The sequence below is a fragment of the Vigna unguiculata genome, chromosome 2 (assembly GCF_004118075.2).
Source record: "Vigna unguiculata cultivar IT97K-499-35 chromosome 2, ASM411807v1, whole genome shotgun sequence".
Taxonomy (NCBI): domain Eukaryota; kingdom Viridiplantae; phylum Streptophyta; class Magnoliopsida; order Fabales; family Fabaceae; genus Vigna; species Vigna unguiculata.
In genome coordinates, this window is record NC_040280.1 from 16424865 (window position 1) to 16441784 (window position 16920).

Genomic DNA, 16920 nt, shown 5'->3' on the forward strand with positions numbered 1-16920 from the left:
TAGAAAAAGTACCAGTGGTACTTGTCACCTCTTAGGTAGTTCATTAGTCTCTTGGCACTCAAAGAAATAAGCTTGTGTGGCTTTGTCAACTACAGAGGCTGAATACATAGCAGCTGAAAATTGTTGTGCTCAAATTCTTTGGATGAAACAACAACTAGAAGACTATAATATCTTTTTAAATCACATACCTCTGAAATGTGATAATACTAGTGCTATTCATTTAACCAAAAATCCCATAATGCACTCTAGGACAAAACATATTGAAATAAGACATCATTTCCTAAGAGATCACATTAATAAAGGAAATTGTGAAATAGAATATGTAGATACAAAGCATCAATTAGCTGATATCTTTACAAAACCTTTAGCTAAAGATAGATTTTATGAACTAAAAAGAGACTTAGACATATTAGAGATCTCTTAAAAAGCTAAAAACTCACAATCCTTAAAAAATCCGAAAAATAGCGTAAATAATCGATTACAAGTGTCAATAATCGATTATCAGACTCTCTTCAAAAATCCCAAAACATACTGGAATAATCGATTATTTTGGGAAATAATCGATTATCCTTAAAATCTCTTCCTAAAAATTCAAAAACATTTTGTAATAATCGATTATTCAGGGCCATAATCGATTATCCTTAATTCTGAGCCAAAAATCAAAACTCACTGGAATAATCGATTATCACTTAGGATAATCGATTATCAGCTCGTCAGACTTCATATTTTGCCCAGTTTATGAACCAATAATCGATTATCATCTTAGAATAATCGATTATTACACGTCGTTGGACCAACAAATTTCAAAAACTAGCCGTTGCAACGGCTAGATTTTCATCAAATCGCGTGTATATGGCCGTTGGAGTCTTCTCTCTATAAATATTAGCCATTTTTGTCACCAGAACACTCTTTTCTCTCCAACAACACTCAAGACCCTCTCATTTTCTCATTTTCTCACAAAACTCTCAAAGGCTTCCCTCTTACCTAAACCATGGCTGAATCCTCTCGTAGAAAAATTCCTACACGCAGAAGGACTGCATCTCATGCCTCTCATCCCTCAACTGCACCAAGAACAGCCTCCATTGAAGGATGGATTTCGGATGAAGAAAGACGTTCTGAATTCATCACACTATGGAAAGACAAACCCCTCATCACTCCAAAATTCATCCAGTCTCAATGGTTTGTAAATCGCCATTTCCCCATTCAAAACTTTCTGGCTGAACAAGGTGTGAAATTCTTCACAGAGATGCAAGGCACTTACTATCCAGATTTGGTTCGAGCCTTTTATTTCAACTACAAATTCAGAGATGGAGTTGGGTTCACAAAAGTGAAAGGTATCGACATCATTTTAGATGATGATATTTGGGAAAATGTTGCACAATTTCCCATTCATGATGGCACATCTCCCATTCTCACGGCTGGCATAGAAGGGTTCAACAGAATTTTTGCATATAGATCTTTTATGCGACGCCCAGATCAAGAAATTGGCCGTCAATTACTAGCTGGACCTCTCAAAATCGATGAGCGTCTACTTCACTATCTCATTGTTTGGATTTTATGTCCATGTGGTACAAATCACGCACAGTGCAGTGAAGCCGATCTTATGATAATATATGCCATGCTCAACCACATCCCCATCTATTGGCCAAGCATCATTCTTGACACCATGCTAAAAGCCAAACGATTGCCTCAATATCCTCTTCCGTATTCCTTGCTCATCTCTCGTATTTGTGAGTATAAAGGGGTAAATGTCTTTGATGAACAGTCTCATAAGACAACTGCAACAAACAAAATTGCAGAAAACTCCTTGAAACAGATGAAATTTATTCCTTTTGGGAATACCTACATTCACAAGGATGATATGCCTTCTTCGGACAATGAAGAAGAAGAAAATCCTCCCACTGCTCCTATTCCTCCTGTTGACACACATATTGGATCATCCAGTGGTGTTGGTGGCTCATCCTCTTCTTTAGAGGATCACATTTTAAATCTCAATCAGAGGCTTGAAGAATTCTTTCTTCTCTCCACTCACAGACATGAAGAAGTCACTGGCTTAATTAGAGGATTAGATTCTAGGATCTCTACCTTAGAACATAAATTTGATAAATATGAGGACGATGATGACATGAGTCAAGACTTTTAAAAGTCTACATCATAGTCTCATTGTTTGCAATTGTAATATGTTTTCCAGTTTTATTTTTAATATAAGTATATTTGTCTTGTTATTCTTTACCTATGCCAAATTGAGGGGGAGCTTCTTTATTAAAACCTTTTTCATATGATCAAAACAGGGGGAGAAAAAGTTTAAACACTTAAACCAAACAGTGCTACTAACAAATCTCCTTGTAAGATATTTTGATTGCAGATACTTTAAACATATTGTTTTGATCATCATCAAAAAGGGGGAGATTGTTGGCAAAAGCAATACAAGTCTAAATGCTGAAGCAAGATTTTGATGATGATAAAAGAAGCCTGAAAGCCATCTGGAAGACAATATGAAGACTACATGTCATTATGTTTAAAGCTATCTTGTAAAATGTAATTAGATTAAGTTAGAAGCAGTATTGTACAAGAAAATTCTAGTATTTCTCGAAATATCAAAATGATAATCGATTATCACTTGGAATAATCGATTATCCTGAGCTGAACATTTTTTTTCAAGAAAGCACTGGAATAATCGATTATTACTTCTGATAATCGATTATCTGCTCAAATTTTTTTTTCCATAAACCACACTGGAATAATCGATTATCACTAGTGATAATCGATTATCCTAGTCTGTTGGGCGCGACTGTTCAGCTTTTTGACCTAATTTCTGAAACCCCTATTTAAGGAACCTCAGAGTTACTTCTCAATTACCTTTTTGAGAAGCTAGAGTACTAGTGCTGTGACTGCAAGAGAGTTCTCTGAAGTGTTCTCAATTGAAGCTTTGAAAAACCTAGTGTGGGTAGAGCGATAACTTTTCCTGAGAGGTGTTCTAGGAGATTGAGTGCTGCTGCTGTTGCTAGGAAAGCTAAGGTCAAGGTTCTCTGTGTGATTCAGAGAAAGGTGTTCATCTCTTGTGTGATCCAAGAGAGGTGTTTTCTTTCCTTATACTCTAAATATCTGATTGTAAATCTATTAATTGTTAGTGATTTAGTTAATCTCGTTTTTAAGAGATTAACAACTGGACGTAGGGTCTTTTGATCCGAACCATATAAATACTTGTGTTCAATCTTCTTCTCTATCTCTTTATTTCATCTATTATTGTGTTATAAAGAAATTATTTATTGATCTACTTGATAAATTTTGGAAAAATTTTAAAGTATTAATTTTATTATTCAAAAACCAATTCACCCCCTCTTGGTTTTGTCCGCACGTTCAAACATTCCGCTGCGCGATACCAACAATATGGATGCACATAAGCGTTGGTGTTGGATTGTAGCAGGCACTTGCTTTGATTCAAAATAGAATAGTTGTGACAAAGGTGAAATGGGATGTAGCTTCCATTGGATGGCCCAAGCAAAAGGTATGACGTGTTTGTTGTCTTCACAATTGGTGATTCAGGATGATAGGCTGCTGGATGCAAGCATGCCCAATATGTTGGTCCTCATTAATTGAATAAGGGCCCTTCTCCCTACACCTCCAACAGTTCTTATGTACCCCCAAAATTGACCGTTATACCCTTATTTAACATATGGGTGAAAGTGGGTGAAAGTGGGTAGGGACTGCGTCGCCAACGTCCCTGCACCCCCAAATTGTTACTATTACTATTTCTTCTTCTCTCGTTTCTTCTCCGTCCCACTCTGCTTTCATTTAAAATTTTGCTCAGTTTCATTCTCGTTTCTGTCCTTCATTCTTTCATTGTCTCTGGTGGTGGTGGTCCCTCTTCCGGTTTGTATCACTTTCATTTTTTTTAAATGAATGTTGTTTATTCTCAGGGTGTCTCAGTTTGCATTGTGGTTATTGTGATTGAAGGTTCTGTCATTGTTGGTTCTTTGAAGGAAGGTGGTATTGTGAGTAATTGCATCCTGTTATCTTCTCTCCAAGTGATAGTTCCCGTCTGTCCAGGTTAGCCTTAATACCAGCTTAAGTTTTTTTTTTCTGTTTGTGATGTGAAACGAAATTTGTTTTCCGTTTCATAAACTATATCACGAAATCTTTTATGAAATGGATTCTGGCATGCGTTTCAAACTTTTACCAAACGGATTACAAAAGCTGTTTCGCGAAAAAAGTCAAAATGTATGGGAAACGGATTACGAATTCCGTTTCATAACATTGTGAAATGGATTCTGTAATCCGTTTATAAAAAAAATTGCAATTTTTTTTGAAACGGATTACAGAATCTGTATTCCGTTTCCCATAAATTTTGATTTTCCCCATTCATAACAAAATTACACCCCCACCCCATTACTTTTAAACCTTATTCTTTGTGGTGTATATATATATATATATACATGACTCATGTTCGTAGCTGGTTGTGGGGATGCTGTAAGTCACCTTTCTTAATTTAATAATATAGTTTCTTACAATGACATTTGTTTTTGGTGTTTTAATTCAATGAAGGCATAAGCCTAATGCGTTTCTTAGATGATAAATGAGAGTTGATAATGATTTTCCTTTTGTTTTCACCGGACCAAAACATGTCGTGAAAATTTGTTTGTATGTTTGGGGAAGGAATATTTGAAGGTAAAAAAGAATTAGAGTTTGGTGCAAGGGATGTAATATTATAATTTGGTGATCTTTGTATGGGAAAGAGGAATCCGTTTCACAATTTTATGAAACGAAATTTGTATTCCGTTTCCCATAAATTTTGATTTTTTTGCTTACACCCCATTCATAACAAAATTACACCCTCACCCCATTACTTTTAAACCTTACTCTTTGTGGTAAATAAACCTTGCATCATAATCTCTTCAAAATTACATCCACACCCCATTTCTTTCTTCTTGATTCCATTTCCAGTTCCGACAACACAATGTGCAAAGAAAAGAAGTCGTGAATAAGATTGGTGGCATGCATGTACGTGTTGTCCTCGTCTTAGAAATAGAATTGAATCAGTTATTCCGTTCAAATTCCCGCTCCTTATTTGCATGGTTGTTTTGTCCGACAGACGAAACACTGAAACATCAAATAGAAACCAAACATATAAGGTTCTGACGACAAATTTTTTGCCAAACGGATTACATAATCCGTTTCTTAAAGATGTGAAACGGAATTTGTAATCCGTTTCACCAAGTTGCCTGTGCTTTTTTCTCAAACGGGTTTTGGGATCCGTTTCATATGTTTGTGAAACGGATTAGGTATTCTGTTTCATACTTGGATTTTGTGTGTTGGTATTGAATGTTGATTTAGTGTAGGTGATTGACTCCAGTGTGCGTGAGTTTGTGAGTGAATGTATATTGTGTTATTGGTAAATTTTTAATGTGAGTGAATGTATACTGTGTGATTGGTGAATTTTCTAACGTGAATCATGCAATCAGTTATGAATATCAACATGCAATCAGTTTTCAATTTTTGATATGTGTTGCATTCACTCTGTTTCTCTGATACGTGTTGCATTCTTTTTATAATTGCATTATTTTTTAATATTCTTATGTATTATGTGGTTACCCTCGATGGGTTATTTACGTATTAAAATATTTTTTTATTATAGTTCATTATGGAAGATCATCATTTTAGTTATTTGAGTTTCTTGGATTCTCAAGCGGATTCTCAACTAAATTGTAGTCTCATGTCAGAGTTTTCTGATTTTGTTCATGATATCTGCGAACAAGATTATACATCTCATTTTACAACCGATGATATTTTCCCAACACGTGAAGATTTAATTAAGTGGGTTAGAAGGGTTGCTTATAATCTTGGATTTGTTGTTATTATTCTAAGATCGGATAAATATAATGGACAACCAGGAAGAAAGACCCATGTATTATTAGGTTGTGAAAAAGGTGAAAAATATAGAAAATACAAGCGTGATGCAGAACTGAGTTTATCTGGGACAAGAAAATGTGATTGTCCCTTTAGATTGAGATGGAGACCCATCTCTCAAGGGGAGGGATGGGTGTTGAACGTAAAATGTGGTTACCATAATCACGATGTCTCTTCTACTCTAGTTGGTCACCCCTATGCGGGTAGGTTGAAGTCTACTGAACAGTCGTTGCTTGTTGATATGACTAAAAGTCAAGTAAAACCTGCAAATATACTTCTCACTCTCAAAGAAAAAGATGAGTGTAATGTTACAACTCTGAAGCAAGTGTATAATGCAAGATATAGGTACAAACGTTCAATAAGAGGTTCAAGAATTGAGTTACAACAGTTAATGTTGATGTTGGAACGTGATCACTACATCCATTTTAGTAGATGTCTTGATGAATCTGATGTGGTTAGCGATTTGTTCAGGACCCATCCTGATGCTGTGAAGTTGTTAAATTCATTCAATATTGTGTTCTTAATGGATAGTACCTATAAAACCAACAAATATCGGTTGCCATTACTTGAGATTGTTGGTGTGACCTCAACAGGATTAACTTTCTCAACCGCTTTTGCATTTTTATCTAGTGAAAAGCAAAATAATTTCATTTGGGCTCTTGAAAGGCTAAGAGGTCTGTTTATGACGTCCGAGGGTGGTCCACAAGTCATTGTAACTGATAGGGATCTTGCTCTAATGAATGTTGTTGGCATTGTGTTCCCTGAGTGTTATCATCTTCTATGTCATTTCAACATTCAAAAAAATGTGCAGGCAAAGTGCAAAATGTTAGTAAATTCTGTTGATGCATGGGATGTTGTATTGCAAGCCTGGGAGAATGTCATGGACTGTGAAAATGAATTAAAGTTCAACGAGTGTGTTCATCGTCTTGAGCTTGTTAGCCAGCCATGGCCTGTATTCTTTGAATATGTTAACGACTCGTGGATCATTCCTTATAAGAAATTCTTTGTGAAGGCATGGACGAACAAAGTTATGCATTTGGGGAATACAACATCAAACAGGTATGTTTGCATTTTGCTATTAATTAAATTTTTTTATTAATGGTTTATATGATTTCCTTGTATAAATTGTACTAGGGTTGAGTCAGCTCACTAGAGTCTGAAAAAAGTTCTTGGAAGTAGTATGGGAGACCTTTGTTCGTGTTGGGATGGAATTCACAACGTTATTATCTTGCAACACAACGAAATTAAGGCGCCTTTTGAAAGAAGTATAAATCTGATCAGTGACTCTTACAAGGCATTGAGTTATAGATGTGCCTTAGAACTCCTTGCTCCAGAGTTGGAAAGAGTAAAGAAGATTGGATTCGATAGTAGTCGTTGTGGCTGCATTCTCAGACAAACTTATGGTCTACCATGTGCGTGTGAATTAGCATGATATGATCCTGGGATGATTCCTCTCCAAGAAATTCATGTCATGTGGACTAGGTTGAGCTTCTCAAATGTGTCGTCTTCACAATCCGAAGGGCAATTATCTATTCAGAGGGAGGTTGATCTACTGCTTAATCTTTTCAAAGAAGTTGATATTGCAGGAAAAGTGACCATAAAACATAAATTACTTGACATAGTTTGCCCTTCCATGACATCGATGTTACCACCACCGAGTAAAGTTAAGACGAAAGGTGCAGCTAAGAGTCATAGATCAAAGAAGTCAACCAAACGTGATCCCTCATATTTTGAGCATGTGGACGCCTTCATTGAGTCCTCAAGACAAGACACATGTTTTGCAAAAACAAAAAACAACCTGAAGAGCAAACGTGTAATTGAAGAGAAAGTAATACCCATGCTAGAACGGTTCAATCCTGTTTTTCATCCTTATATACTCGATGTTGTGGCGGACGGTCATTGTGGATATAGATGCATTGCTGCATTGTTGGGTATGGGTGAGGAGTCGTGGCCTCTAATCAGACATGATCTATACAAAGAACTTAGTCAATGGCGAGATGAATATGCAACATTAGTTGGAGGCTATGATCGTCTGGAAGAACTGAGAAAGTCTTTGCTAGTTCAATCACCATCAGGGGTATAACTTCTACACACCAATGCTGAAATTTATGTATTAAAAGTTTTTTATGATTTTGTTTTATTATAATCTAATTAATTATATACAGGCTAATCGAGACAAGTGGATGACTGTACCAGACATGGGGTATGCGATTGCTAATCGGTATAATGTAATCCTCGTGTGCTTGTCATCAGTTCAGAATTTGACGATATTCCCACTTCGTACATCCCCACCTATTTCGCAAAGTCAACATCGACTAATTTGTATCGGGCATGTTTACAGTTCTCATTTTGTGCAGGTATATATGTTTATATATATATATTATTTTTATAAAGAACTTTATTTCTCTATTGACTAATTGCGTATTTACAGGTTCGTCTACAAGAAGATTGTCCATTACCGACAGTGGATATCATATCATCTAGCAATTGTTACCCAAAGGCAAAAGGGTGGGCATCATTTTATAGAGATAAGATGCAAGCATTCCTAGATTTACACGTAGTAGATCGTAGTTATGTAGATCTCATGGAAGACTGATATTTGTTAATTGTATTAAGTATTTCACTGTTGTAGTTTGTAATTATTTTACCAATATATAAAATTCTAACTCCTTTGGCCAAGGGACATATATATTTTGGCCTCATTACTAACATTAAATAACTTAATATAAAAAACCATATATAGATGAAATATCTTAATATAAAATCCAATAGAAATGTAAGTTCTAACATCAAATACAAATAAATAGTAAATCGGCTATCCAGACGTAGATGGTCGTCAACCTCGAACTCTACGTCCTCCTTTAGTCTCTTCCTCTTCAACGCCATCTCGAGCCATCTACAATAACTCATGAGTGCGATCCCAAGCAACTGTGCCCTCAGTAACGTCTCTACAATCTATCATCCGCTGAAGACCGCCTACAATGCGTTTCATGAGACCCTGTGATAATAACAAGTTAATGTCAAATATTAAAAGTTACTAATAATATGAACAACTAAATTTGTAACATACCAATAAACCACTGGAAGATGATGACGGTGACGTCCTCTGAACTGTTATGTCATCTGGAAAATTTCGACGAAGTCGGGGCACAATCACAAGGCTAGGTCGGTCGGCCTCAGCTCCACTTAAAATGTATGGATGGGAGACTCTCCTAAACCACTGCAAATATCCATCTGAACATGAAAAAGGAGCTGGTGCTTAGACCACTTGATGTACAACAAACTGCTCGTGCTTTTTCCACTGATCATCAATAGCCTCAAAGTCCATCATGGGAAGCGAACTCGGCAGTCGTGGAATAGGCTGCATGAAGCCAAATTGTCGCAACACACGCTCCGGCAGATGACGGTGTACGAGGGTACCAACCCTCAGGAAGCCAGAAAACATGCCATGTGTTACAAGTTGTCGAGTAGCTCTATGTGCTACATAGGGGTTCCAAATCATCCCATCATATGTCAAGCCATCCAACTGGACTCTAACATCAGTTATAGCGGAAATGGCGCGTCTAGTGACATAACATAGAGCACGGGGTTCGGTCTCCACATATGTATCCCGTACTTGCTTCCTTCCCAATGTAGGGAAGTGCTCGTATATCCCAGCCTGTATCAAATAACATTTCATTTAACTATTGTCATATAAAACTAAAAACAAGTAATATAAAGAATAAAATGTTATATAAATGGGTACCTGTAGAAGAGGTAGATATCCAGCTAATTGCTTTGTATTTGCAAAGCTGACATCTCCTAGCTGCTCATATAAGTAGACAAGAGCAGCAACTCCCCAAGCATATCGACGACATGTGGAGAGATCTCTAAATAGCTCGAGATAATGTGTACGAACATAGGTGGCGCTTTTGTTAGCAAATATCGTGCACCCTACAAGGTGCAAAAGATATGCACGTGCAGCAAACTCCCATAGCTCGTTTTCACAACAACTGTCATACAACTCTCTCAACCAGCTAAGTCGAACCTGTGCACCCCGACTTTGATTCAGCTCCACACAAGCCATGGCCCGGTCAACACCAAGAAGTGTCGTCAAAATCTCAACTGAATCTTCATATTCAAGATTTTCAGTGGAGCAAAAGTTTCCACTGATGGGAAGATGGAGAAGTGACCATACGTCATCTAGAGTGATGGTCATCTCCCCAATGGGTAGATGAAAAGTATTAGTCTCGGGATGTCATCTCTCCACAAAACCCAATACTAACCCAAGATCGATATATTCATATAAAATATCGCACAGAGGCGATAATCCAGAAGCTAACACAAAAGGTGCAACAGAAGGGTGAGGACGTCCTAATTTCTTCACTTTTTTAATATGGGAGACCACTTTCACAACTCGATCCTAACAAAAGAAACAAAAAAGAATAAAAATACTTAACAACAACAAAATTAAACATATATAAAAACTTCTTACTGACCTGACCATCCCATATCATGCGTGCAACATGATCCTGGTACCGGGTCAATAAAGATGTATCATACGGACCACCAGGAAATCCTCCACCATCGTTATCAATCCCCTGCTCGTCCTCCCAAGGAACGTCAGAAACCTCATTCTCAATAATATCATCCTGAACAACATTGGCCTCATGCTGACCCCTTCTACGAGCCGAAGCTGTCGGTCTCTTTCGTGCAGCACCCTGTTTGGAACTCTCTGATGCATCATTTGAACCACGTCTAGATAAATTTCCTCGTGTCCTAACCATATCTGTAATTCAAAGTTTGAAACATTAGAATCCAATATAAATTTTGTGGAAAAAAACTAAATTAAATAAACAACATGACACAGATTTTGAATTCCGTTACCAAATGCATTTTCTATCGTAATAATAGGAAAGGTAACAACTTTTCAATTTAAATTTTTACTGCTTCAAGGTGATGAAGACAATTTCCTCTGCTGGTTTCTAAGTTTGCCATACTACACTCGGAAGAAATGTTTGTTGGATTTACTCCTTAAATTGGTGACAAACCACTTTAAAGTTAATCATATATAGACACACATGCAACAAAAAGATTTCAGATAAATGGGGCTAAAACGGATTTCACGAAAACGGATTTCACGAAAAACCAACAAAAAAAAGCCAAAACGGATTCTAAAATCCGTTTCAGCGTCCTCCTACACGGATTCCATAATCCGTCTCTGAAAAAATAAATAAAAAAAATGAAACGGAATGTGTATTCCGTTTCAGCGTCCTCCACAGATTCCATAATCCGTTTCTGTAAAAATAAAAAAAAAAAAGAAACGGAATGTGTATTCCGTTTCATCGTCCACCGACATGGATTCCACAATCCGTTTCAATAAAATTCAAAAAAGAAGAAGAAACGGAATGTGTATTCTGTTTCATTGTCCACCGACACGGATTCTACACTCCGTTTCACTAAATTTAAAAAAAAAAAAACGGAATGTGTATTCCGTTTCAGCATTCAGGAAAACGGATTTCACATTCTGTTGTTTCGGTGCACTCTTAAAATGAAGACCATTTCTCAATTTTGATGAAATGGATCTTATAATCTATTACTAAAATCAATTAAAATACACACAACCATTCCTAAAATGAATTACAAATTTAAAAACATTACTTAACTAGCCAAATGGAGAAGATGGGTTTGTGGAGTTGCGCGAAAGGAGAAAACGAGAAAAGGGAGGCCGCAGATGAACACTGTGTGGACGCTCCAGAGAAGAACTGTGTGGAGGCTGTGTGCGACAATGTGTGGGAGAAGAGGAGAAGACGAATGAAGACTGTGTGGAGGCTGTGTGGGAGAAGAGGAGAATGAGGGAGAAGAGATGGTGCGCTAGGTCAAAGATTCCTGATGGGGTGCGAGGAATCAGATTCTTGCTTTTTATTGGGGTTTGTTTTGGGGGTGCAGAGCATCAAGGTCGTTTTGATTGGGGTGCAGGAGATTTTACTGTGTTTTCTCTTTCTTCGTTACCTTTTTACTATGGGCAAAGCTGAAAATATATAAAGTTTTGGGGGTATAGGAGAAAGGGTTGGGGGTGCAGGGAGAAGCCCCCATTGAATAACGTTGGTGGAAATGAAATTGGGCTAGCGTCACATGGCTTGGTCGTTTTTCATGCAGCCACTTATCATACTGCCTTGGGTTCTTGACCCAAACATATTACAAAGATAAATTGAACATAATAAAAAGAATTTGGCCTAAATTACAAGCTCACAAACATACTAATTATACCAAACAAGAAATTAATCCAATAATATTCTACATTTATTGAATTATTCAAAAACAAACAAATAAGTGTTGGCCTAATCCTTAGCCTAGACCCTTGGGATGAAAGTCATCAATATTTGCCATACATGGTAAGTCAACCTTAACTTCTGAAGGGGTGTGTGTTTTTCTTTGCCTCCTAATGGAAGAAGGATGCTGATAATATGCTCCCAACCCTATTTCATTCTTGTGTTCAAAAGGTGACTCTCAATTTCTACTTCCTTTGGATTTTCCCCTTTAAGCTCTTGAGCTTATTCTACTAGGAGGCTTATTTTCATTTCTCTATTGCCATTATCTAGCCTTCTTTGGTTAGACTCTCTTTCTTTCCATAGATTTATGGCTTTGAGCTCTTTGGCAATTTGTTTCAAAGTAGGTTTAGAATGCTTATACTCACTTTCACTATGGATAAAAGGTAGTCTAGACATCTTTTAATTTGAAGAGTTTTCTTAGAATGAAAGCTTTAAGAGATTTCACAAGTTCATTCCAAGTAGAAGAGGTGAGTTACTAGGACTTCTTAAGTACCAAGTCTTACCTCCAAAGTTTACCTCACTATTTACTCCACTAACTTGCACAAGAAAATTTTCTCATAAGCTTAGAATATATATGACTCAAGAAAACAAAAACAAGAAAATTACTTCTAAGAATTATAAACTCTAAAATGGACTCCTAATTTGCAAGGCTTTAGACTTTGATATCTTAGCCAAGCCAACTAAAATGTGTAAAGAAAAAGACAAGCCAACAAGACATGCCCACCGACTAGACTAACTCTATTATAAGCAAGTCACAAAAAGGAAAAAGATGGAAGAACACCAAAGGCTCTTCCAAGACAATTGACTAAAGGCCTTTACAAATTGAAAACAATTTTTTTTACAAGCCAAAAAAGGCCAGAACTGAGAACAATTTTTCCTTCATTGCTTTTGTATGTTTACTCTCACTCTCTTCTTAGCAAATGGTGTTTGGAGGCTCCTTGAGAATTCCTCTTTAGCATGGAGCTTCTCTTAAATCTCCACCCCCTAAGATGTCGCCTCTAGGAGAAGTTCACCTTGAAAGACTTTTCCTACACCACAATTCAACACAAACCAAAGCTAACACAAATAATTGCTAAACTCAAAAAAGGATTTAATTTGGAGACAACTCAGATGGAATAGCCACAAATTGACAAGAAAGAAAATTAAGGCAATGAAATAAGTTGGCACTCAAAAGGAAACTTAAGAATGGCACTAGAATTTGATAACAAAATAAAAAATGTTAGTATTTCAAAACAATTGGCTAAAATTATGGGAAATTATGTAGAATGCAGATTTCACGAATTTCACTTAAATAACATACTTTCTCATACAAGATTCGTTCCAAACAGTATATCTAACAATATTACACTAACATATTACATATAAACATATTCAAACACAACAAAGAATGATTTGCTTAATTTTCAAAGTGAGCAAGATGAGGGAAAAAGGGTTGGACAATTGTTTTTATACTGGTTCACTCAATCATAAAGCTACATCTAATTTACCAATACAACCTGAGTCTGGTTTCCACTATTATAAAAAGTTTTACAAATCACAAAACCGAGATTACACTTTTGAACAATAGAAAACACTAAGATTTTTTACTCACAAAAATCTCAACCACAACTCTGTAAGAATCACACTTTAGACCTGGAATCGCACTAGGAACACAACAAGAGGCATAAGGACTACAAAACTTGATGGTGGCTCTCCTTAGCCAACCATATATGAGTTTTTCAAGCTTCTACCAAGCCAAAATGCCTCCAAGATCAACCTAGATCTTCAATCTTCACCTTGAAGCTGTGTGAGTCAGAGAGGGAGAGTTTTCCAGTGATGAATGACAGGTTTTCGCGCTCAAAAACTCAAAATTATACCTCATTTCACTAAAACACATCTTATATAGTTTAGTCTTAAATGAAATCAATTTGTTGAATTTTTCGTACAATCTGTTGATTTTACTTGACTTAAGTGAAATTCGTTGATTGAAAAATAATTCAACTGATTGAATACAATCATACAAGAATATATATGCACCAAGCCTTTTAACTTGTTAAAACCCATTTTAACAGATTAAAAACGACACACTAAGACTAACAAGACATCTAACCTATGTCATATAATCTACGAATATGGTATAACATGTAACTATTACATTTAACACATTATTTCCATATTTAACACTATAGAAACATGATCATTGAACAAATCTTCATCATCACATGTGATCTCTTGCACTTTGCTTTATCAAATCATTGCACCAAGCTTGATTGTGCTAACATCATCTACTCATACTTTCTCTTATACCAAATCCTTACTCTCTTACTGACTTGAGCATCGAAGAGTTTTTATAGGTGAATCTTCCCCTGTGCCTCAACACTTCGAAGCATCTCATCAAGGTCTGTTAGAGCTATCTAGATCTTGTCACTTATCCGAAGGCTTGCCTCAAGTTCTCGGTAAGAACATTTGACGCCCACCGTGGGGCCCCGACAAAACTTTGCCTTGACCTCACAAGTCTATGGTCACTACTAGGAGCCAAGCTCAACTCTCGCACGAGATGGAATTAAACCTAGTGACAACTCTACAAGGTTAGATCCAAAATCTGATCCAGGAGAATGAACGACAACACAAATGTCATAATGACAAAATCACCACCTTGCGGGCATTGCAACAGGCCGACCTTCAAGTGGTAAACCAAAAGATAGTCGCCCTAAAGGAGGCAAATGCTCCCCCACAACCTCGAAAGGAACCTTCACCCATCGTACACACTTGATACCACTCTGCCAACGATGAGTCTCCTCCTCATTGGCATCCGAAAAGGGACGATCCTTGTCACCTAGAGGGAATCAACAAGCAAACAACCCACTCTATTCTTGGGTAGACCGGAGTCCAGAACATAGGAACATGTCCCCTAGAAATTGTAATCAGTCTTCCCAGAACCGATCCCGGAGAGTAGCACAATAGGGCAACTTGACGCGAGGAGGAAGAGCGTCGAGGTCAGTCTCACCACTCTAGGGGAATCCATGACTCGAGGTGGCCCCGTAGGTCCCGCGAGAGAGGAGCGTTTGTGGAGTCTCAAAACTCTATTGGACATCACTACTAGGGGAGGAGCCATAGAGCGTGCCGAGCTTACAGGTCACACTAACCACACCCCACTTACGTGGACAAGGTTGACCTCTTGTACGTGCTAGATGTGGAACAACATAAAAGTACGACAAAATCACCGACCCAACCACACATATGAAAGCTTACCTGATCCAAGTCGTATACACACTCAAGACAAAAGGGTTTATTGTAGGTTTTTTCCTACCACCTAGGAAGAATAGGATCTAGACTAGTAGTACACACTACCTTCGTACTCGGTGGACTCTTTTGAGGCCCTCAACTCCATGTTTCGAGCCTAATTTGCGGATTGAAAGATGGTGTCAACCACTTCGACTGCCCTGAAGTGCATAGAATAAGGAGAAAGCGAAATGCTCAAGCACTCCATGGAGAGGTTCACCACCCCAACCGCCACCATCCTGGACATCACTCCGTCGGTGGTCATGCACTCCCTGATATGTGGACTCCAACCCAAATTGGTGGTTATTGAATATATATACAAAATAACTACTTTCTTTATGTTAAATATTGTTAAAATATATCATTCAATATTAGATATTGTTAATTATAATGTTATGTGAAGTTTATAATGTAACTGGTTTACGCCATTTTTTTGTATTTTATATTTGTAAATGCATAACCCTATGTGCTCAACACATATTAGAGATTCATACGATGCCTATTTTTCATTTTTCGTCGTCACCACCATCACCACTAGCATTATCACTACCATCGCCACTACTTAACACTACACGTGACAGAGGATCTAAGGACCACTTCCAAAGCGACCACCACAGTTAGACTTGTCTTGATACCCTTTTTCTAGATTTGCAACTTTCATTTTTGGAATTTTTCACTGTTTTAGTCTTATTTCCTCCTAGTAAATATTTTCACTCTCCTATGGTCTCTTCTATTTTTCTTATGTTGTCTAATCCTTCAAAACAACTTACTATCCTTGACAAATTTCTCAAATGGTATGAAAATCGTCAGAATTTTGTTTCCATTCTTGTTGCACACACATGTACATAATTTATTAGCCTCACTCATTCTAACTCTTTTGGCCTTTGGGTACTGGACTCAAGTGCCACAGATCACATTACTGATAACATTTTTTTTTCTTTTGTCTACTTTAGGTTATTTTCCTTCTGTCATAGCCAATATGTCTAAAGTCTTTTCATATAGTGTTTGTACTGCTCGTTTTCTTCCTTCTCAGTCCATTGATCGAGGTCGTACCTAACCAAATAGAACAATTAAATGTAATACTCAGTAGTTAAACCAAGGACATCTCTTAATGACCAAACATTTCATTCAAAGCTTTCCTAGATTGCAATTCAACATAAAGGGAGGGTGTAACATCCCTAAGGAATATTACTAATTTTTAATAAATAAAATAGGAAGCGAAAATAAAACCTCATTTAATATAATACCATTTCCCAAAACACGGGAAATTAAAAACTTTACTATAATATAATTCATATGCTCGCAATTATAGTATTACAAAATCCATCAAAAATTCAACATAATAAATTTTTACATCAAAAGTCTAAATATAAAAATCTTCTCAAAAACCCAGGTAGCCCCTGCACTCCGCATCTAAGCATCTCCTGGCCCACCTGTCAAA

General features: G+C 37.0%; 2 protein-coding genes across 2 annotated transcripts; one reads left to right on the forward strand and one right to left on the reverse strand.

Annotated features, from left to right (window-relative positions):
- Positions 1–7351: 7351 nt before the first annotated feature.
- Positions 7352–8503, forward strand: LOC114174522. Its single transcript, XM_028059358.1, has 3 exons — positions 7352–7984; positions 8073–8264; positions 8339–8503. The coding sequence occupies exons 1-3, from the start codon at positions 7352–7354 to the stop codon at positions 8501–8503; spliced, it is 990 nt and encodes a 329-aa protein (XP_027915159.1).
- A 300-nt stretch (positions 8504–8803) lies between these two features.
- LOC114174523 (protein MAIN-LIKE 1-like) lies at positions 8804–10673 on the reverse strand. The gene is made up of 6 exons (XM_028059359.1): positions 10386–10673; positions 10173–10309; positions 9653–10055; positions 9185–9565; positions 8978–9127; positions 8804–8905 (listed from the first exon to the last, which is right to left on the reverse strand). The coding sequence occupies exons 1-6, from the start codon at positions 10671–10673 to the stop codon at positions 8804–8806; spliced, it is 1461 nt and encodes a 486-aa protein (XP_027915160.1).
- Between the last annotated feature and the right edge of the window lie 6247 nt (positions 10674–16920).